Source organism: Chelonia mydas, chromosome 5, assembly GCF_015237465.2.
Source record: "Chelonia mydas isolate rCheMyd1 chromosome 5, rCheMyd1.pri.v2, whole genome shotgun sequence".
In the NCBI taxonomy this organism is placed as follows: Eukaryota; Metazoa; Chordata; order Testudines; family Cheloniidae; genus Chelonia; species Chelonia mydas.
In genome coordinates this window covers 97872239-97891429 of record NC_051245.2, presented here as the reverse complement: position 1 = coordinate 97891429, position 19191 = coordinate 97872239, and the positions used below count along the sequence as shown (strand labels likewise).

Below are 19191 nucleotides of genomic sequence, written 5' to 3'. Positions count from 1 at the left end.
GGTCTGGCTTCACTTCAGACAGCATTATTGCTTTGGAACAGGTCTCAAGTTTAAAGGAAATTAGGTAGTCCAGTCTCCCATTGGAGGAGAATCAGAAAAGTTCTTTGTTACATGGGACAACCTGCATGGGGTTAGGGAAACATCATGATGTGGTGAACTGAGAAGGTTCTTCTCTCCCCAGCACTCCTTCCTCTAATGCTAGTGAGCATTATTGGGTTCTTCAGCCATCTGATAATCAGGCTTATTAGATCCAACAAGATGGGGCTTCCCTGTTCAATCTGCACCTTCTCCTCTCTCTTCTCCAGTCCCCAGCTGCCTGTGAAGCAGCTGTTAATTCAGGGTCCTTGTCAAGTGTGACCGAAACTTTGCTTGACTCTAAAAACAACAATATTTACAGCCAGAGCAAAAGCAGCCCTGAAAAGCCGAAGTACTGCTATGGAACAGGAAGAAAAGATATCACAGAAAAAATATGTTCTTACTCAGTATTGGTACTACAAGGCTTTAACAAGCCAAAATGTTGAGGGATTCTTGAGCTGATTCAAAGGAGAAATAAGTGTTTTTAAAACATCAGTAAAAAGGCACGTAGGGGAAATCCGTGGTTTTCCAGTGTCTGGTGTGTTTAAGATAATATGGGCGACTTTTAAAAAGAGAACAAAAACTGTATACCAAGTCGATTTTCTTCCAGTTCATCTCCCACTACAAGTAATCTCTGATCATGTGTCTCTCACAGCATGAAGTAAGTCTCAGTTTTACTGAACCCAGGATTTTCCTTTGAAGAGAATGGGCCAGATTCTGCCCTGTGAAGCATACCACACGAGTCTCATTGACATTAATGAAAGTTGTAGCAGCATTCATCTGCTGGCAGACTATGGCTAAATGTTTTCCAAAAACAGATGTCACTCTAGATGAGGGGATAACATGTCTCTAAATTATACAGGTTGTGGGGTGATTAGGCCCCTAGAACAGGGCATTGTTCTGAGCTACAAAAGGGAAAAGAAGCACACAGACCAGGACCCAACCCACTATTTGGTGTAAGCAGATGCAACTCCGTGGCCTTCAGAGGAGTTATGCCCCTTACAAGAGGCAATGCGTTTAGTATGATCATATTTCCCCAATGGAAAAATGGGACACCGCAGGGGGCTAGCCCGAGCCATCCCTTTCTCCCACCCCCCGTGCATGGGGCTGGCCTGAGCTGCTTGTCCGAGCTCTGCCTGCCCCCCGCACGAAGCTGGGACTAGCATCGTTGCTCGCTTGAGCCCTGTCTGCCCCCCGCATGAGGCTGGGGCTAGCATAACTGCTCGCTCGATCTCGGCCTGTCCCCTGCACGTTCCTCCGCACTCCACCTTTTTTGACAAAAGTGGGCATTTGTCCCATTTGCTCTTGCCAACTGAGCAAGTTGGAAAGAGCAAATGGGACAAATGCCCACTTTTTCCAAAAAACTCTGGACGGCAGGGACAGGGCTTAAAAAAGGGACTGTTCCAGCCAACATGGGACACACGATCGGTCACCCTAAATTAATTTGATCCCACAGATTTTTCACAATCTAACAGAAGGAATAAGTTTGAAAAGGAACACTACAATATTGAAGAAAAAATTACACACATTTACAGGAAATTGATAAAGTAAAGAAGGCTGGTTCAATTTAATAAACTTTAGATACTGAAGTAGATAGTATATCTTGTTTCATTTACTAATTTAACTATTTCTGCTAAATTAAAAATATTGTGCACTAGGATATCTGTACTACATGAGTTTTGCAAACAAACTCTGCTCGCTAGCTAGATCTACAACGACACTCACTGAGAAAACAAGAGCCAGATTTTACCCTTAGATATACACAAACTCAACTTCCATTGGGCCCTGATCCTATAGAAATGACTCCATGCAGGTGCAAGGGTCCATGTGTTGAACCATTTGCAGGACCAGTTTCAGCCACTAGTAGTTGAGCAAGCATTCCTGAGATCAGAATTGGCCCCAAACATATAGATATGGCAATAACAGTGCAGTGCTCTTATTTGGTCCCTGTTTTTTTGTGTAGTACTCAATGAGACAACTGACTGTAGAGAAGATGTCATAAGGATTGATTCTGCTGTCGCTAAATTCAGAGGTGAAATTCCCACTGGGTCAGATTCCATGTTGCAGTGATCAGTAGGCACAACCCACAAGAAAAGGAGAGGGGGTGGGGGAAAGCAAAGGTAGCTTTATGCCACCTTTGGGCCTCCGACATTTTTGGCTGCACTTGGGGGTTGGAGCAGTCCCTGCTCCTACACCAGGTGAATTTTCCCAGGGGCCCATTGACTTTCAAGTAGTATATGCAATCCTGCAGCAATTTTTCCAAACAGCTCATCATAGTTGTGACTTAACAGTTCCCCCCCCCCCGCACCTAAATCCTCTCCTAAACAAAGTGTACAATTTGTATAATGCTCTTAAACCAACAGTGCAATCATGGTTACAGACAGCAGGTTATTACAGTGTAATTAAGCTTATGGGCCAAATTCAGAGAGTACTGCCAGTGCAGAGCTCATTGCAGGACGAGGGCATCAGAGATAGAACATGATTTAGGTTAGTGATTAGGCCTAAACGATATAATGGAACAGAAAAGAAAATGAAAACAATTTACCTTCTCTTTCGAGAATATTTTAGACCCTCTCTTGGACACTCCTAATTGACCTAGTTCACTTGAGCAATAATTTAAAATGGTGATAGCTCGTCTCTTAATTTTATGCTCATGTCATAAAACCACAGCCAAAACCCACTGAAATCAGTAGATTCCCAGCAAAATCAAGGACCTCTGGGTCAGGCTCACAGCATAATAAGAACAAGTGGCTCTCCAAATTGGGTAGTACCAGTCACATAAGTAGGATGAGGGACAGGCAGATCACAGCTATAAGTGCCCAGAAGAGGGAGAATCTTCTGATGAAGATGTCCAAGAGAAGATATTCAAAAGAAAAATCACTACTCATCAATAACTCTATCCACATACAGTTGTATGGAAAGCCAATTGCAAGGCAAAACAATGTCTTGAATCACTCTCAAAAGCAAAAATACTAATTAGCAACTGATAGGTAAAAAATTCACCAATCGCAACAAGAAAGAAACAAAAGTATTAGAAATGAACAGGCCATTTTCAAACTTCAAACATTCATATGCCATGAGCTTCCGAGGCCCACAATGGAATGGTAATGCAATTAATTCATTGCACTGTGGATGAGATGAGAGAGGCTGAGTGATCCCCCGCTGAGGCACATTAGTCTGCGCTACAAAAAAGTGCTGGAGACTAATCACATGTAAGAGAAATATGCTTTTGTATATGGACAATCATTGTATCAATATTAGGAAGTAATATAATGAATTGTCTTTAAAGCAAAGATACAATTGCACATAACGTATGTAGCAGATTCTTAGGATTTCACTCTAAGATCTACCCGTCAAAGTTTTCCTCTTTTGAACTGGATCTGCTAAAGACAGATTTGAAAAGAACACAGCAGGCACTGTGGTGCCACGGTGGTCAGAGGTACAGTACAAAACTTTGAGTAAATATAAAACAGAGCAGAAGAGAATGGTTTTTAAGCTCACAGAGATCTTTCATCAGCTGGAAAGTGGAAACTTTTAAATAGAGAAAAGCTGGTCTTAAAGGTAAGTGTCTGTTGTATACACCTTTTTGTTGACATCATTCAAAGGAAATCAGCAACTATCTAGTTGGAGGAACTGGTGAGAGAAACTTTTATCACTCAAGTTATCTATCCAGCCAATACTCTTAGAGAATTGAGAACAGGCTTCTGAAAGAGCTTCACTGGCTACAAAAAACCAAAGAGGTTAACTAAAAAGGGGGAAAGGAGGAGTCTCTCAAAGGATGGGTGTATATATGCATTTACACGGGGGAGAGGGGGTGTCATAAAATACAGCAGAAAAAATATTTATTATTATACATTGACTGGTTTGGCTTCTCCTACTTTCTGTAAGAAAAGTAACATTAAACAGAATTATGCATCCATTTATGATTTTCTGTAAAAAAACCCAAACATGTTGCCTATGCTTAACTTTACGTTAAACCTTTGTTAATCTGAGGAATGGACCTGCTTGTCTAATAGCGATGAAGCAAATCATCTACTAAAATAATTCTTCTGTGGCTTTATTCTCAGGTTTGAGAGTTCTCTGGTTGCAACAAACAAAAAATTCTGCTAGAGAAGAAAGTAAACAGGGCACGGCGGGGGAGGGTGGGCGGACCACAACAGGTCAGACTCCAACCCAGCTCTTTAGCTACAAAGCATAGAAATCTATCTCAGAGATTCTTTTCCCTTCTCACTACCAATGGAAGGATTTTTCTTTTAACAGAGTTCCCTGGTTTTCCTCTAAATTTCTAATCTTCCCTTCAGGTACCACAGCTCTGCTTCATTACCTCCTTCTTCACAGGTGTGGTTGATCTGGGCTAGCAGTTCACTCTTTGTCTGCTGGTTCTCAGGTAGGGCTTCTGCACTCTGTCATGGCCTTATTTAGGGTCAATCAGGTTAAGAAATACTCTGCCTAGGAAGGGAACAAAAATCCCAGACTGGACAACTGAATTTTAATTGCTGGACAGTCGTGCAACGTCTTCCCAAAGTCAGCATGGGGTGCAGCAGACTGTGCAGAAATGGATGAAGAACTCTGGGACAGAACATCATCCTCATCTTTATGTTGTCAGCTAGTTAGTAGGAAACTCAGGCAGAAGGCCAGTTTTCATTTTCATCTGTGGTTAGACATGCCAGTTATTCAAAGCACTCAGAATTTTTAAGCACTCCTGTTTAGCTGCTTGTTCTTCAGGGAGAGGAATATAACATACACACAAATTAACTTTAAGTAAACTATTTCTAAAAAGAAAAGGAGTACTTGTGGCACCTTAGAGACTAACCAGTTTATTTGAGCATGAGCTTTCGTGAGCTACAGCTCACTTCATCGGATGCATCCGATGAAGTGAGCTGTAGCTCACGAAAGCTCATGCTCAAATAAACTGGTTAGTCTCTAAGGTGCCACAAGTACTCCTTTTCTTTTTACGAATACAGACTAACACGGCTGTTACGCTGTAAACTATTTCTGGCAGTGTGGGGGAAAGGGCAACCACATTTCCCTACTACATAAACAAATTGAAGACTCAGGATTCGGTCACCTTGGTCCATGTGCTTGTGTATTTTTAAAATCATACTCTGTGGATCAAGCACAAAGGATATGAGGTAGTACAGGAGATTTGTTTGTGCATGCAGTGGCGGCTTCTGTGTTTAAGGTATTAAATGTATAGAACAACATTTTATGTTGTCTCCCAATCTCACCGTTACTTGCTAGGTTTAGAGGAGAGAAAACAGCCAAGGAATGCATTTACTGTATTTACTTTTTCAGCTACAGTTTTTCATGGGATCAGTACACTGGCACTTCCTGGAAAACAAGGAGCTATATGAAACTTGAAGATTCAGTTTAATGCACCTCTGTTCTCAAACTGCCTGTAAATACATAAAATTAACTTGTAAAAGTGGATGTAAAAATGGAATTGGACACATTAGATCATTCATGAATGACTTCACACAGCATTAATTTTGAATGGAAAATTATTTTTGTTTAAAAAAATGGGATCTGTGATTAATAAAGCTCATCTGTTACCCCAATGTGACTGAAAAATGTAAACAACATACAACATTATATACATAGGTCACCTGTACCAGATAAATTAATCCAATTTTATCTAGTCTTATTATTCAGTGCTTGCTTCTGGGTTCTCTCATACTAATTTACCAAAAACACTTAGATCAAAAGTTCCTTTAATGCACTTTTGAATAAATAAGACTCTGAACTAAACCATTAAATATGCATATCCCATAGGAAAGCTGGATCTGGATCCAAAGTTAAAATTTGCAGCTAGGATGCATCTCTGCTTGTTGCTGGGCTGTTTAAATTGCTTTCTGTAAAAAATCTTGGATTGTCAGCAGCATAGTCTAACCAAATCAAAAGGATGAGTCCTCGACTGTTCTATCAGAACAGCTTCTAAGATATTTGTGCCTTCATTTACACCCAGGCTAATATTTTGCTTTAGTATGCCATAAAGCAAATGACAATATGCTCCTTTTTAATTTGTTGGATACTTGTACTGTCTAAAGCTTCCTATCAATCCAGAAACATATTCCAACAAAATTATTATAAAGAGAGTACAAGGACATTTTATTCCAGCTCACAACTTCATCTGAGCTCAAAATAAATGTAGTTCCATACTGGGGCAGAGAATATAATTTTGGACTTCTTACTCTTGTTATTCAATCTTTCATCCAGCAGAAACACAAGGCATTTCCACTCAGTGTTTATTTTCAAGCCAGATACAAAAACTATACCATTAAAAAGTTTTTCAAAGCAAATCCAAGGACTGCATTAACAAAAGGCTACTGCAATAAAAGCAACTTTGTAAAATTTACAATTAGCTTAACAGTTTGAAACTTTTTCTCTCTCTTTCCCCCCACCTTACCCTTGGCAGGGGGTGGGGAGGGGGAGACTACTACCAACGTTTAGAAGTGACTAAAAGACTCAGACTTTAAATCTGGCAATCAATATCAGTCCATGGAATTAAGTCCTTCTTTTTCGCTACTAACTAAAGACCAATGTCTGGACATTTTTCTCTGGAGGGGAAGGGACCTTTCCTTCCATTCTGTACCATGTTTCTTTTACAGCTGGCATCTTTGGAGGAGTTCACAATACCATTCATGTGAATGAAACGGATGTATCCTACTGGCTATAATAACAGCAAGGCCACTTCAAAAGCCACAGGAACAGCTAAAACAAATCAGCTATTACACAGATTAGCAATAGGAGTTGGAAGAACATTATCTGTGCTTTGACCCTGCCATGCTTTGACCCTGGTTCCCCAAGGAGGCAGGATTTTGCGTATTCAAAGTTGTGGCATTTTTTTGGCGTGCCTTGCAATTTGTTTCAGAACAGCAAGATTGGATCCCTGTTGTGATGTTTCTGCTGACACATTTTTGGTCTTTATACAGTTTTCCTGTGGCTGACAGCTTTATTACTGCTTCCTTAGCCATTATTCAATTCTAGTTTAGAAGGTGCAACTGCTACTATGTTTGTGTTCCCCTGTGGCTTTAAACCAAGGGGGACATTGAAATAGGGTTGGCTACTATTGTAAACAAAATAATTTCCCCCAAATTTGGACAGTTGCTTTTATTATTATTCTTTGGTCATTTGAAAAGCAGACAGGAGGGTAAAAGCCTGTTGCTGATTCATTAAAAATTAGTGAGAAGCAGGTGTGTAATTGGAATATAAAGTAAAACTTGATTGTCATTTTGTCAAATGTGTGATTTGCATCATGCCCAGCACCATGATATCTTAATACATGTAAGGACTATACAGTCGCTATTGGTTGTGTATTGCCTGTGATGATGATGATGATGACTGATCATGATTTAATAGTTGTATTGCAGTAGTTCCCAAAGGTCACAGTCAGGATTGGGGTTGTGCTAGGTGCTGTATACACGTATAGAAAGACACAGCTCCTGTTCCAAAGAGCTTACAATCGAAACAGAGTGATATTAAATATTAATAAACAGAAAGACTTACATTGTTGGGGTTTTTGTTGGGGTTGTTGTTTCTGAAGGTAATATATGTCTGAGACACTACTTTTTTCAAACACACACACACTGTTAAGAGTCCAATCTCTCTCCCATTATGGTTTATATGAAATTTACAGGAGCCAAAGCAGCACCTATAATTTATCCACAAACTGAAGTAATTGGGAATGCTCCTGTGAGTAAGAAAGCCTGCAGAATTTGACCCTAAGTTTACAAATAAATTGTTACAAAGAGACTTTAATGTATTTTTTATCTGATGACTCTGGAAATCATTTCATTAGAACATGGAAAATTAAATCGTTTGCATGCACTTTTTTACTAGCAGCTAATTATATTTTCACGCAAAGATCAAACCCAATGTGAACACTTTCAAGCTTTGGGAAAGCTTGGACTCCTGTTTAATTTTACTTTGGGTAAGGGTTTTGCTGCTGTTGTCATTATGTTTATCACCAAACACAGATTACACAGTTATTGATCTAAAATATATGGTATCCAGTCACGTTCACCTGCACTCTAAGGAAAAATACTAGCACCCAGTTTGGCTGTGTGACAGATTACTGAAGTCTAGAAGGAAAGAGTGGTTCCTCAATTTCTAACCTATTCTTAAAAGTTATTTAAAAAGCAGACATTTCATATAAGCAGCAGGGCAGCTGATGATTAAAAGACCACAGAGGAAGAAGTGGTACTGTGCCTACTTATGTTATATCTTAGCAGAGAAAGGATTTCCTCCAGAGCACAGTTCTTGGTTTCAAGACAGTGGTTGTACAAGTTAAACCTACAGCCTTAGTTACAATAAACTTGATATTCTAAGGACTTCTACAGCAAGTGAGATCCATTGAACTCAGACATCATTACAGAAAAGAGCAGATTTTGACTTAAAGAAGAGAAAGACCTTTGTTACAAAACCTGAAACAAACCAGAACAGGTGAAACTGGCTTTACCTGGCATGTTTTTTATAAAGACAAAACTTGAACCAGATATTTTAATTTTCTGGCAAATCACATCTGAATTTCAAGTGAACCTGGCCCAGGTTTTTTGTTATTTTGCATGGAAATCATATCAGATTCAGTGGTTTTACATGGCTTGATATCAAACCAGATAAATCCTGGCAATTCTGGTAGAGTTGTGCTATGAATTTTGAAGTACATTCAAATAGTCTGAGAATGAAGTAAATGATGGACTCTCAAAGGTTCCATAATAGCCAGCTTGTGAATGGAAACATGCAGAGTTGGCCCTTTGCTCTGACTCTCACTCCAACATGCCATTTTCTCCTGCTATGTGAGAAGTAGCCAGCCTGCAGGGGTTTCAGAAGGGAACGATGAAACACTTTTGCATTACATCGTGCAGTTGTGGATTGCATTGTGGAGTAGTTTCCTTGCTCACTAGAAGCGCTGTACAAGCAGCTTCCCAAAATAAGAACAAAGCTCTCACATGAGACTGGTATGTCTTAGGGTTGCCAAGCCTCCAGCATTGGCCTGGAATCTCCAGGAATTAAAGATTAATCTTTAATTAAAGATTATGTCATGTGATGAAATCTCCAGGAATACATACAACTAAAATTAGCAACCCTAAATTTTCTGCAAAAGGCCCATGAAAAGAAGCTGCAGATTTTGGATTTGAATTTGTTCAAAGTCTGAGGATATTGGAGCTGAAGTTTTGATTTGAGCATATTTTACTGTAGTTACATTTTTGATGGTAAGCATAAAGGTGGGTACATTATCAATTAAACTCTTTCCAGGGTATTTTTTTCTTCATTAGTGATGATAGTCTAAAGTATGTTTTTTTAACACCAGAAAACTTCTAGTTGAGGAGGAAAAATGGCAAATAATTCCAACTGTTCCAATAAACTATCATGTTTGTCTACTATATAACCTAAAAGTGGCAGAGGATGTGGAATATGTACAGTTTGCTTCCTTACCTGTTTTCACAGAAAAACAGAAGTAAATGTTTAGAAAGATGAATACAAACCTTCCCGCCTGGCATCAGATGGGATTAACATTTTTCTCATTCCACAATTGTATTTTTGCTGAGTAGGATTAATGTTTGCCATGTCATAAACAAAAGAACTGCTCCATAAATTACAGCATAAACATCTTAAAGTACTTAGATGTTTAAAGTAAGTGTGAAATCTGTCATCAAAAGGTATAATGACACTTTCCACAATGCTGTGACACATTGGATACTATTAATTTGGGCTTGAATAGAGATTGGGAGTGGCTAAGTCATTATGCAAGGTAGCCTATCTCCCCTTGTTTTTTTCCTACAAACCCCCCCCAAGACGTTCTGGTTAAACTTGGATTATTGCTGTGCACATTGTAAGATGAGCTATTGCCAGCAGGAGAGTGAGTTTGTGTGTGTGGTTTTTGGAGGGGGGTGTGGGGGGGGGGTGAGAAAACCTGGATTAGTGCTGGAAATGACCCACCTTGATTATCATGCGCATTATAAAGAGAGGTTTCATAGAGGGATGGGCTATTACCAGCAGGAGAGTGAGTTTGTATGTGTGGGGGGGGGGGGGGGAAGGGGAGGGGAAGGGTGAGAAAACCTGGATTTGTGCTGGAAATGGCTCTACTTGATGATCACTTTAGATAAGCTGTTACCAGCAGGAGAGTGGGGTGGGAGGAAGTTTTGTTTCATGGTCTCTGTGTGTATATAATGTCTTCTGCAGTTTCCACGATATGCTATGCATCCGATGAAGTGAGAAAAGAATAATACTTCTATCACACAACAGGGATTCCACTGATTCTAGTGGTACTGTTTCCTCTTTCTTTAAAAGAAACAAAAACAAAATAGACCCCAAATACAATTAAAATATGATAGCCTTCACAAATAACTACTATAACAAACAAATGGAGATATCTAGAACTATCTGACTCCCTGGCAGATGACGATTATTCTGATGTTTACTTAATATCTATTCGTAATGTCTGTCACTGAATGAACCTCAGTGGCTTTCTGATTCCATGGCTACTTCTTATTCTAAACAGTTCTTTCTGCAGTAGCTTCTTCAGCGGCTACAGTGGATCTGCATTATGGAGCCTGCATTTGCTGCTCCTGGTATTTTTCACTGATACATGACTGGACTGGGTGTCTATGTACTCCTAATTGCTGACTTACTTCAGTGGCTGTTCTCACATCTTATTGTTTGGATATGGTTATAAACCAACGGGCAGATTCACCAGCCAGAGAAGGTAAAACATTTAAGTCCTTTTCCTCAAGGCTCCCTTTATTAACTCAAAAAGATGAAAAATCACTTGGCAACAACCACCACCATTTTAGCTTTCAGAAAGCTGGAAGAGGATATGTCCCGCTGCTTTCTTTTTATAGTCCCACCCTAGACCAGCCATGTGATAGGCCGGGAACCTTTCTACCTCTTGTACATTGGGCCATAGGAGGGCCTATACACTTTGTCACAGTGATGTATATACATTCTGCAATGTTCACTTACAAACCTACCTGAGCTTTGGTCTTCAAAAACAATGGACGCAACCAAATTTCCTCCTATGATGTGTTACCTCTCTAGTATGTTTTTTCGCTATAAAAGACACTTGCCCCAAATAAGCACATCTGTGGCAAGAAGAAAGATACTTATAGAGATTTCTTTAAACATTATCATTTGAATTAACCAATTAGGATTATGGTGGTAATCTTGAAATAATATTTGTATAATTTAGAAATACAACTCGGTGTCAGTTCCATAGCTTGCTCCCATGCTAATTCAGAGCCCATCTACACTGCATGAAGAAACATGGGCTTGCACAGTTCTTTGTCAGGGTTAGGGACATCCATATCATCACTCATTTTATTGACAGTGTATAAAACATAATAGGCTACAGGCTAAAACACAGGCTAAAAGGTTATTCCTTAACATGGTTACAGAATTGTCTTTTCCCAACCACACTGGAGATTAAAAAAAAAAAAAAAAAAAAAAGCTATAACACTGTTGTTTTCCTGTAGCGAGATTCATAGGCATAAGGTTTACAACATTGTTTAAACACACAGTTTTAATTTGGTTGTGGTAGAACTGGGTAATAACATAGTTTGATGTGCCATGTGGAGGGGGCCAAACCTTGAGTTTAAAATGTGCTTTAGCTCAAGTAGAGATCCAAGCCAAAACATGATTTTTTAATCCTGTTTCTAAAACATGGTTTGGATCCCTCCACAATGGCCAGTTAAATTGTGCCTCAAGCAAATGTAAAGTATGATTAAGAGGGTTTTAAAACATATTAAAAAGCACTAGGCCTCCTACTAATTTCCCTAGTCATTAGAAACACACTGACAAAGGCAAATTTATTATCTATAAGGCTGATGAAACAATAACCTTACAGACAGTTGAAAAGCTTGCTGTGTTATCTATAAAGCTATTTACATTGGACGTGATCCAACACTTCACCTAGTATAATGTTCCTGACTCCCTCTGTGGTGAAATTACTTAAAGCTCAGTAGTCCCTGTAAGGCACATCCCTCCCTTGGAGTGGGGAAGAGGTGTAAAGATGCATTCTCCCCCAGGAAGTACCCAAGAGACAGTCTGCCTTAAGGAGCAGCAAATGCAGGCACACAGAGGCATATCATGGGGTGGAGCTTACTCCAGAGGTCCTAACTGAGGTATAGTGGGGGTAGAATCGTGGTCGCAGCGCCTCTCCACCAATGCGATGATCCCCGGGGGCAGTAGGGAGGGAGCAGTCTGGATATACACACATGTGCAGTGAATGCAATTGCAACTGACCCTTCTGAATACTGTGTGACGGAGAATGGCTTAGGCCCTGATCCTCAAAGGTATTTAGGCACCCAACTCCTATTGATGTCTTGTGCTCTCTCCCTTCTGCACATCTCCGTAAAGGCCAGGCATAATCTGGTTCCTGTTTAAATACAAGCCCAGAAGATTCCAGGACAACAAAGCCATGATAGCAAAGAGAAGTCCTTTCAAAGGTTTGCTGTGAGGAAGGGGGAGACATATGGCTTTTTGTGAAGATGTTCACGTGAATAAGGCTTGTAAGATTTAGTCCTCAATAAATAATTGGAAAAAAGTGAGTCGCTATTAAGATCTGTTCAGCACCTCTACCAGTGATGTGCAAAGGGAAATGCATATTTTCCCCTCTTGGGAAAACGTTCCACTATGCCTAGTGACAAAAGAAGGAAATAAAGAAAAGTAAAAATGAATGAAAAAGAAATAGTAGTATACAATTATTTTTCACTGATATTCCTAGCATAGTTTGTCAAGAATCCCCTATAGCTGAGGCAAAAGGATCTAAAACAAAAATAATAGCATACTCAGTATTTAACAACCAGGATACATCTCTATTCTGCAGCCTCTCTGCACATGGAATTCCAAGTAATTTCACATGGAAGATTTACAGAATCAGCCCCATAATATTTAATTTTTATGTAAATAAAAGTCTAATGAAAATTGGCCTTTGTAATGAAGGAAACTACTAATAGAAAGGCTGTTGCATATGAAATATGAAACTGATATAAATCCTATTTTATTCTTAATCTGTTATTAGTGGTAGATGATGCACACACCAAATACAAAAACACTATTATCTCACAGATGTAGTATGTGAAAAGCAGTCTGTTCCCATAACAACAGGCAACTTTAGACTGTATTTTTCATCATTTCTAGCAGCAAAGATTAGGCTCACAAAATGAAAAATCTGTTTTAAAAAAAGGCTCAATAATGATTTTCTAAGCCACTGTGTATTGTATATTTAAGGAATGGATTTCAAATGCATTCAAATTTATTAACATTTGAGTGCCTTTAAATGAACTAACTAGAGGCATGATCTTGCAAAACCTTACTCACTTGAGAAAATCTTGCTTACGTGATTAGTCCCACTGGAGAAAGCTCATGTAATGCGGGCTCAATCCTGCACAACCTTTTTGTCACATTCGGCTCTTACTTGTTCGTGCAACTAATTTATTAGATAGATTTGATAAACTGTAAAAAAGGTAATTTATCCTATCACTGCCATGCCAGTATAAGTAATTGAGAGAACGGCTAAATCGTCACCTTTTATATTAAGGGTGCATTTATGTTCATAAAGGATTAATAAAAGATTAATTGATGTTATAAGCATGCTACATATATGAGAAGTATGTGTTATAAATGGCTATAAGAACATCAGTAGATGGTATTAAGATGATTATAAGCCATGGATATAACCAGCCTATTGACCTAACAATTTATTAAAACATCTATCAATAATTTTTAGTTCTTTAAAACACATATATTAAGGTATCCTTAATATAAAATGTGATCAGAAGTAGTAGTTTTTAGTACACTTCCCAAATACAAAGAATCTTTTTGTAATTTTGTTAACTACATTCTCATCACAAAAATACAAATTCATTAAAAGAAATAGCTTGGCCTAAGCATCAGAAATTCTGGAATAATACACATGTATATCTTTTTGACTTGCAGATAATTAATATCTTGTGTTTATCAATATAATAAATGGTTTTACGCAATCCAGTGCAAAATGTCCATGCAGGAACCCATAAATAGGGCACAACTATTAAGGCACACTGGATGCATTCTGTTCTGTCTCTGAGACCATCTTACCCTGTATGCTCCATCTCTGCAGTCGTGATAGGCTGTCATGCTCTTGAAGTATGTCCCTAACTTCTGATTAGTTTCAACTAACTCACTGAGGGCATTCTTAGAGAAAGATCTTTGCCCTTTGATTTAAGCTTGATACACTTTAGAAGGTAATGTAAGATGTACCTGGTCAACCCAGCTATTTGATGTTAGCTTGGTATAACTGGGAAGTTCACTGGATCACCTTATTTGAATTGGATTAGGTGAAGTTGGATATGCCTACCCTGCACATTAAGGTGTGATTGCAGGACTGGGTCGTATTGGCTATGTGTGAACCAACACATAGTAAGAGACAGTCCATTGCCTGAAAAGTTATAATCAAAGGCCCTGGTTCTGCAACATACATGTGCCATGAGCAATTTTATGCATGTGAGTAGTATAGTTAAACACTTGCTTAAGTGGCTGGAGGATCAGACCGCACAGGATGCAACTGACTGGTAACAAGCAAACAAAAGGAGTGGGGGAGGGAAGATTAGGGTAACAGTGACAGGAAGGCATGCTTATGTATACAGACTACATGCAAAGCTTGCAAGTTTGAAGGTATTTTAAGAAATGAATAAAAATGAATAAAAATGAGACATGTTTTAAATTAACATTGCTTGTAACATGATAACTGTTCCCCTGCAGTGTTTGCAACCCAAATGACTTGCACTGTCCTAGTGCATGAAAACCAACAAGTGAAATTGACTATAAAATAGACACCTCTATCTTCACTGTAAAAAGTGAGACAAGTGTAAACATTAAAAGCTGAGTGAAGGAAATATTTAACAAACAATATAAATAGTGTAAAGTGAAATGAAATGTTAGTACACTTTCAGTTTTAGTGATCAAAGGTGATATTTATAGGTAAAGAATACTTTTTACATGACAGTAAGAAGGTGGCTGGCCCTTTAAACAAAAGGCCACTGGGTGTACCTCCACTTGTGACTGATCATCTGGGGGACAGCTGATGCTGGGATCAAACTCTTTGGGGACAAGGATCATCTTTTTGTTCTGTTTGTACAGCATCTAGCAGAATTGGGTCCTGGTTCTTAACTAGGGCCCCTAAGCAGTGCTTACATAATGGTGGCAGCTGGGGTGTCAATCACTTTCTACAGAAATGAAAGTGACATCACATCTGCCTGTCCTCCTGCCCTCCACCAAGCCTCTCTCCTGCAACCTCAGCCCCATCAATTCTTCCCCCTCAGCCTCACCTCTGCTCCTCCTGAGCTCTTGGGGTTCTCCAGTCCCCTCTCCCAGGCCTGGGGGGCTGTAGTAGGGTCCCCTCTTTCTCTTCCCAGGGTTGGTGTTGCAGGGAGGGAAAGAAGAGGCGGGAGGAGTAGAGCTGCCATCCTATTGCTCATAAGAGGGGACGAAAGGGGAGGCAAGGGCAGAAGAGAGGAGAGAATGGAGCCATTCTGAGCTGCTGGGCTTTTTCTTCTGGCATGTCCCTCCTGCGAGAATGGGGTGTTGCCTCCAGAGGGGAGACTGGCTGCTCTAGGCCAGGAGGTGGGGAAAACAGCCAATCAGAGGGGGCTTAATATAAATTTAATTTCACCCGTCTGAGAGCTGTTGCAAGCAGGCACACTTTAAGCACTGCTGCTAGGTGCTACAGTGATACAAATAAATAATAATAATAAAATAAATAATTAACAAGTACCAGCATGTAGTTCAGTTCTGCCGGAGAGAGGCAGGAAATAGGTAGGCTCCTACAGGAGACCCTGGGGCAAGGGAAAGAACCCAGGTTATATAGGATTCTCAGGCAGATGTCCTGTAGAATGCTGCAGGGAGCAGGCTAGGAATAAGAAGGGAGAGGAGAGGCTTGCCTAACTCCCAGACAGGAGGCCTGTAGAGAGTAATCCAATAGGGAGCAGATAGGCCCTTCCAGAAGCCCCCTCAGGGGAAAGGAGACGACTGGTAAATTGAATTTGTGTTTAAATGTATCATTTTGAAGGAATAAAACCAAAACCCTGAAGAAAGGAGATTAGAATTCCACGGCTGGAGCATGTTCTATGCTGCATGGGCTGACGAATTAGCCCATTGATTTACAGTTACTTATCTTGACAGTGTCTCTTGACAAAAAAAAAAAGTGAACATTGGTGCTGTGCATGAAGTTTGCTTTTGTTGAAGACCAAGAGCCAAGTGCTACTGTCAATGGAATAATTCACATAACACGGCAAATAGGATTTGGTCCATATAGTAGTAATCTGTCACTTTTGAAGAGGGGACTAAAACATAATTTCTACTAGTAAACGTACACAACTTTTACCATTCTCGTCACTTTTCACATATGTCAGCTCTATAGAACAGAACCATTCCTGAATAATGCTTGTAAGCTAAATCTAATTATTGTTAAATTATGATAGATTCAGAACATGATGGATTTCAATCTTTGTTTGTTTCACTACACAAACATTCAGCATTGACACTGCAAACCATAAGACAAATTTAAAAGGAAAACAAAATTATTGGTCTAATTTCACAATTTTTCTCTTTAGCCAATCTTAAATGAGGCTTGGATAGATAATGCATAAGGCCAATTTCACTGGTATGCTTCAGCAGCTTTGGCAATACAAAGTAACTATAAACAGTATAAGAGCAGCAAAAAGCAGCCAGAGCGACTGGTGAATCTGGCCCTAAAGGTAGAGAAACTGTAATAAGACCCAGTCCTTCACTCCTTACTCAAACAAAGGTCCTGCTGAAGTCAGTGGAAAATTTGCCAAAGAAAAGAGTGTTGGATTAAGTCATCCTTTGGAAAATGTTTCAATATAATCCCACATGGTTGTAAAAAATATATTCTTCCAGCAACTTGAAATGAACTCTTGAAGGGTTTGGAAAGGTAAAATGATGTGCAATTTGTGATGGGACAATTATCATGGGAAAGACGTATATGTATGATAATATAATCGTTTTCCTTAATAACTGTAAACGCCATCTCTTTCGACAAATTGCTGAGGAAGTGGGATTCTATGCATTTTGGGGCGGGGGGGCGCTCTGGCACAGAGATGGTCTTGCTCACTGTCAGTAATAAAATCATTATCCTGTTTGTTCTTAGACATATTGGCAAACTCAGTTAATTTGTTTTTCAAACCAACTACCTGGAACTGAGGCTTTTGTAGTGAGATAATTAGGCTGTACAAAAGACGCCCTGTATTTTCTCTTAGCCTAACAACACCAAAACAAATGTCTTGATTTCTCAATGCTACCATAACCCACACACCAGCTGAACAATCAGTACTTGCCTCTGAGAAAAGGCCACAGTTTAAACTCTATGAGAATGAAAAATTAGCAGTAAAAGGATGGCATAGTGGAGTTTAACGTTAGTCTTGACAGGGTAAAAATTAGAATCACATTTTTCGTTTTAAATCCTCTGGTGATTCATAATGTAAAGCGGCAGCATGTGAGAAAAATGCTAGGTGTCATCTTAATACTAACTGCATATAAAGAAAAACCTTGTGTTGCAAAAGTATCATCACAGCCATAAAACCATTTACGCTCTTCCATCTGAAGAGGGGATCTCATACATATAAAACCTCGCCCCACTATGTGAGGAGCAGAGTTTTCAAGCGGAAGCAGGGCTTATCCTGACAAAGGAATTAAACCTTAGTAGCAAACCACGTGAGGCATCTGACATGTCCTACCTGTCAGAAAAATAAACACAGTATGCCGAGTGAATAAAGAACCAACACACACACAGATGATCAGTTTTTCCAGGGAGGGGATTTCTAGAGCGAGCTTCTTCAGGAGACAAAACAAAACAAAACAAGTTGAGTCTAGCCAAGGATACTGCTGTGCCAAGAGTGAACAAGAGCGAGACTTTAAAATGTGAGGATTCCATTGTCTTATAAAGCAAAATTCACCATGCGAGAGACATGCTTTAAACTTAACCCACCGAGCCGGAGCCTCCCTCCATAGGAGTGAAACTTTGGCAGAGCTCCTGAGCTATCAGGGGCGTGCAGATGGCTCCACGCCCGAGGTCTCGGTGGGACCGGGAACCCACACCCGAATCATTCATCTTCTCGCATGCAGAGCTGCTGCCTTCCCCACCCCCGCTACGGAAAGTTTAGAGGTCACTAAAAGTCTCTTACCTGTTGATTTTCAGGGCAAATGCCCTTCTGTCAGCTGCGGGTAAAGTGGCCATGCTTGACAGCGTCCCTCGGATTTTAAGATCCCTAGGAGGGGAGAGGCTGGTAATTTCCACCCAGGGCGTTTATGATGTGTACCATACCAAGGGCTAAAGAGAGAGTTTCATCTGACAGTTCTGGGTGGAAACTTCCGCATTTCACCTTCCTCACTGAAATTGGCCAAGTGGGAGGGCTCAGCTACTGACTTACCCTCTAGAGACCAGCCTGCCTAATTCCGGGGCTCCCAGTGGGCTGAAAATCAAAATACCCGGAGCTGCCTGGGCATCCTTCCCCATCAAGCCCTCCCGTTTGGTAATTCTGGTAAGGATCCTGCCCGGCTCCAATTTTATAACAGGGACTATAATGGTCCCTTGATAGGCGGCTGGAAATTCAGCCCTTATTCTGAATATAGCTTTTCGCCTTGTTAGAAACCTGCTTCGATATGTTTGACTGGTCCAGAGGGGTTCACGCAGGAAGATGGGAATTTAAATAGGCACGAAGGATGGACTAGTTCCCCCACGGTAACCGGAGAGAGAGCAAAGCGTCTGTCTCCCATGCTGTTTGGAAACTTTGTTTGCTAATATTTCGGCTTCCTCTTGCACAACTGGAAGAAACGAATCTTTGCAGACTCTGAAGGAGGCTGACTCTTCTCAGTAGGTGTCACTCTCGCTTGTACTGAAAGCAACTTCCAGCGGACTCTGGGCTTGCAAGAAAACCATTAGATTAAAGGGATTCTTCCAGTGAGGATCTCTACGATTCAGTGTTGATCCCATCCTTCTTCTGGGGACAAAATATTTCCATGTAGCCTCTTAAGAAAAATTATGGCCATTTTCTAAGTTGTTTCCGCCATTCTTTGTACACAACAAATAAAATCCTTTCTGGGTGTGAATACTCAAAGGTG

At 40.0% G+C, this 19191-nt stretch overlaps 1 protein-coding gene across 1 annotated transcript in view; it reads right to left on the bottom strand.

The window, feature by feature from the left end:
* The window catches only part of DOCK8 (dedicator of cytokinesis 8), a 133441-nt gene extending 114985 nt beyond the window's left edge, over positions 1 to 18456 (bottom strand). Inside the window, exon 1 of the mRNA XM_007065576.4 lies at positions 18255 to 18456. Within this exon, the coding sequence (XP_007065638.3) occupies positions 18255 to 18307 (53 nt within the window). The 5' untranslated portion in view covers positions 18308 to 18456. The remainder of the gene's footprint in view (positions 1 to 18254) is intronic.
* Between the last annotated feature and the right edge of the window lie 735 nt (positions 18457 to 19191).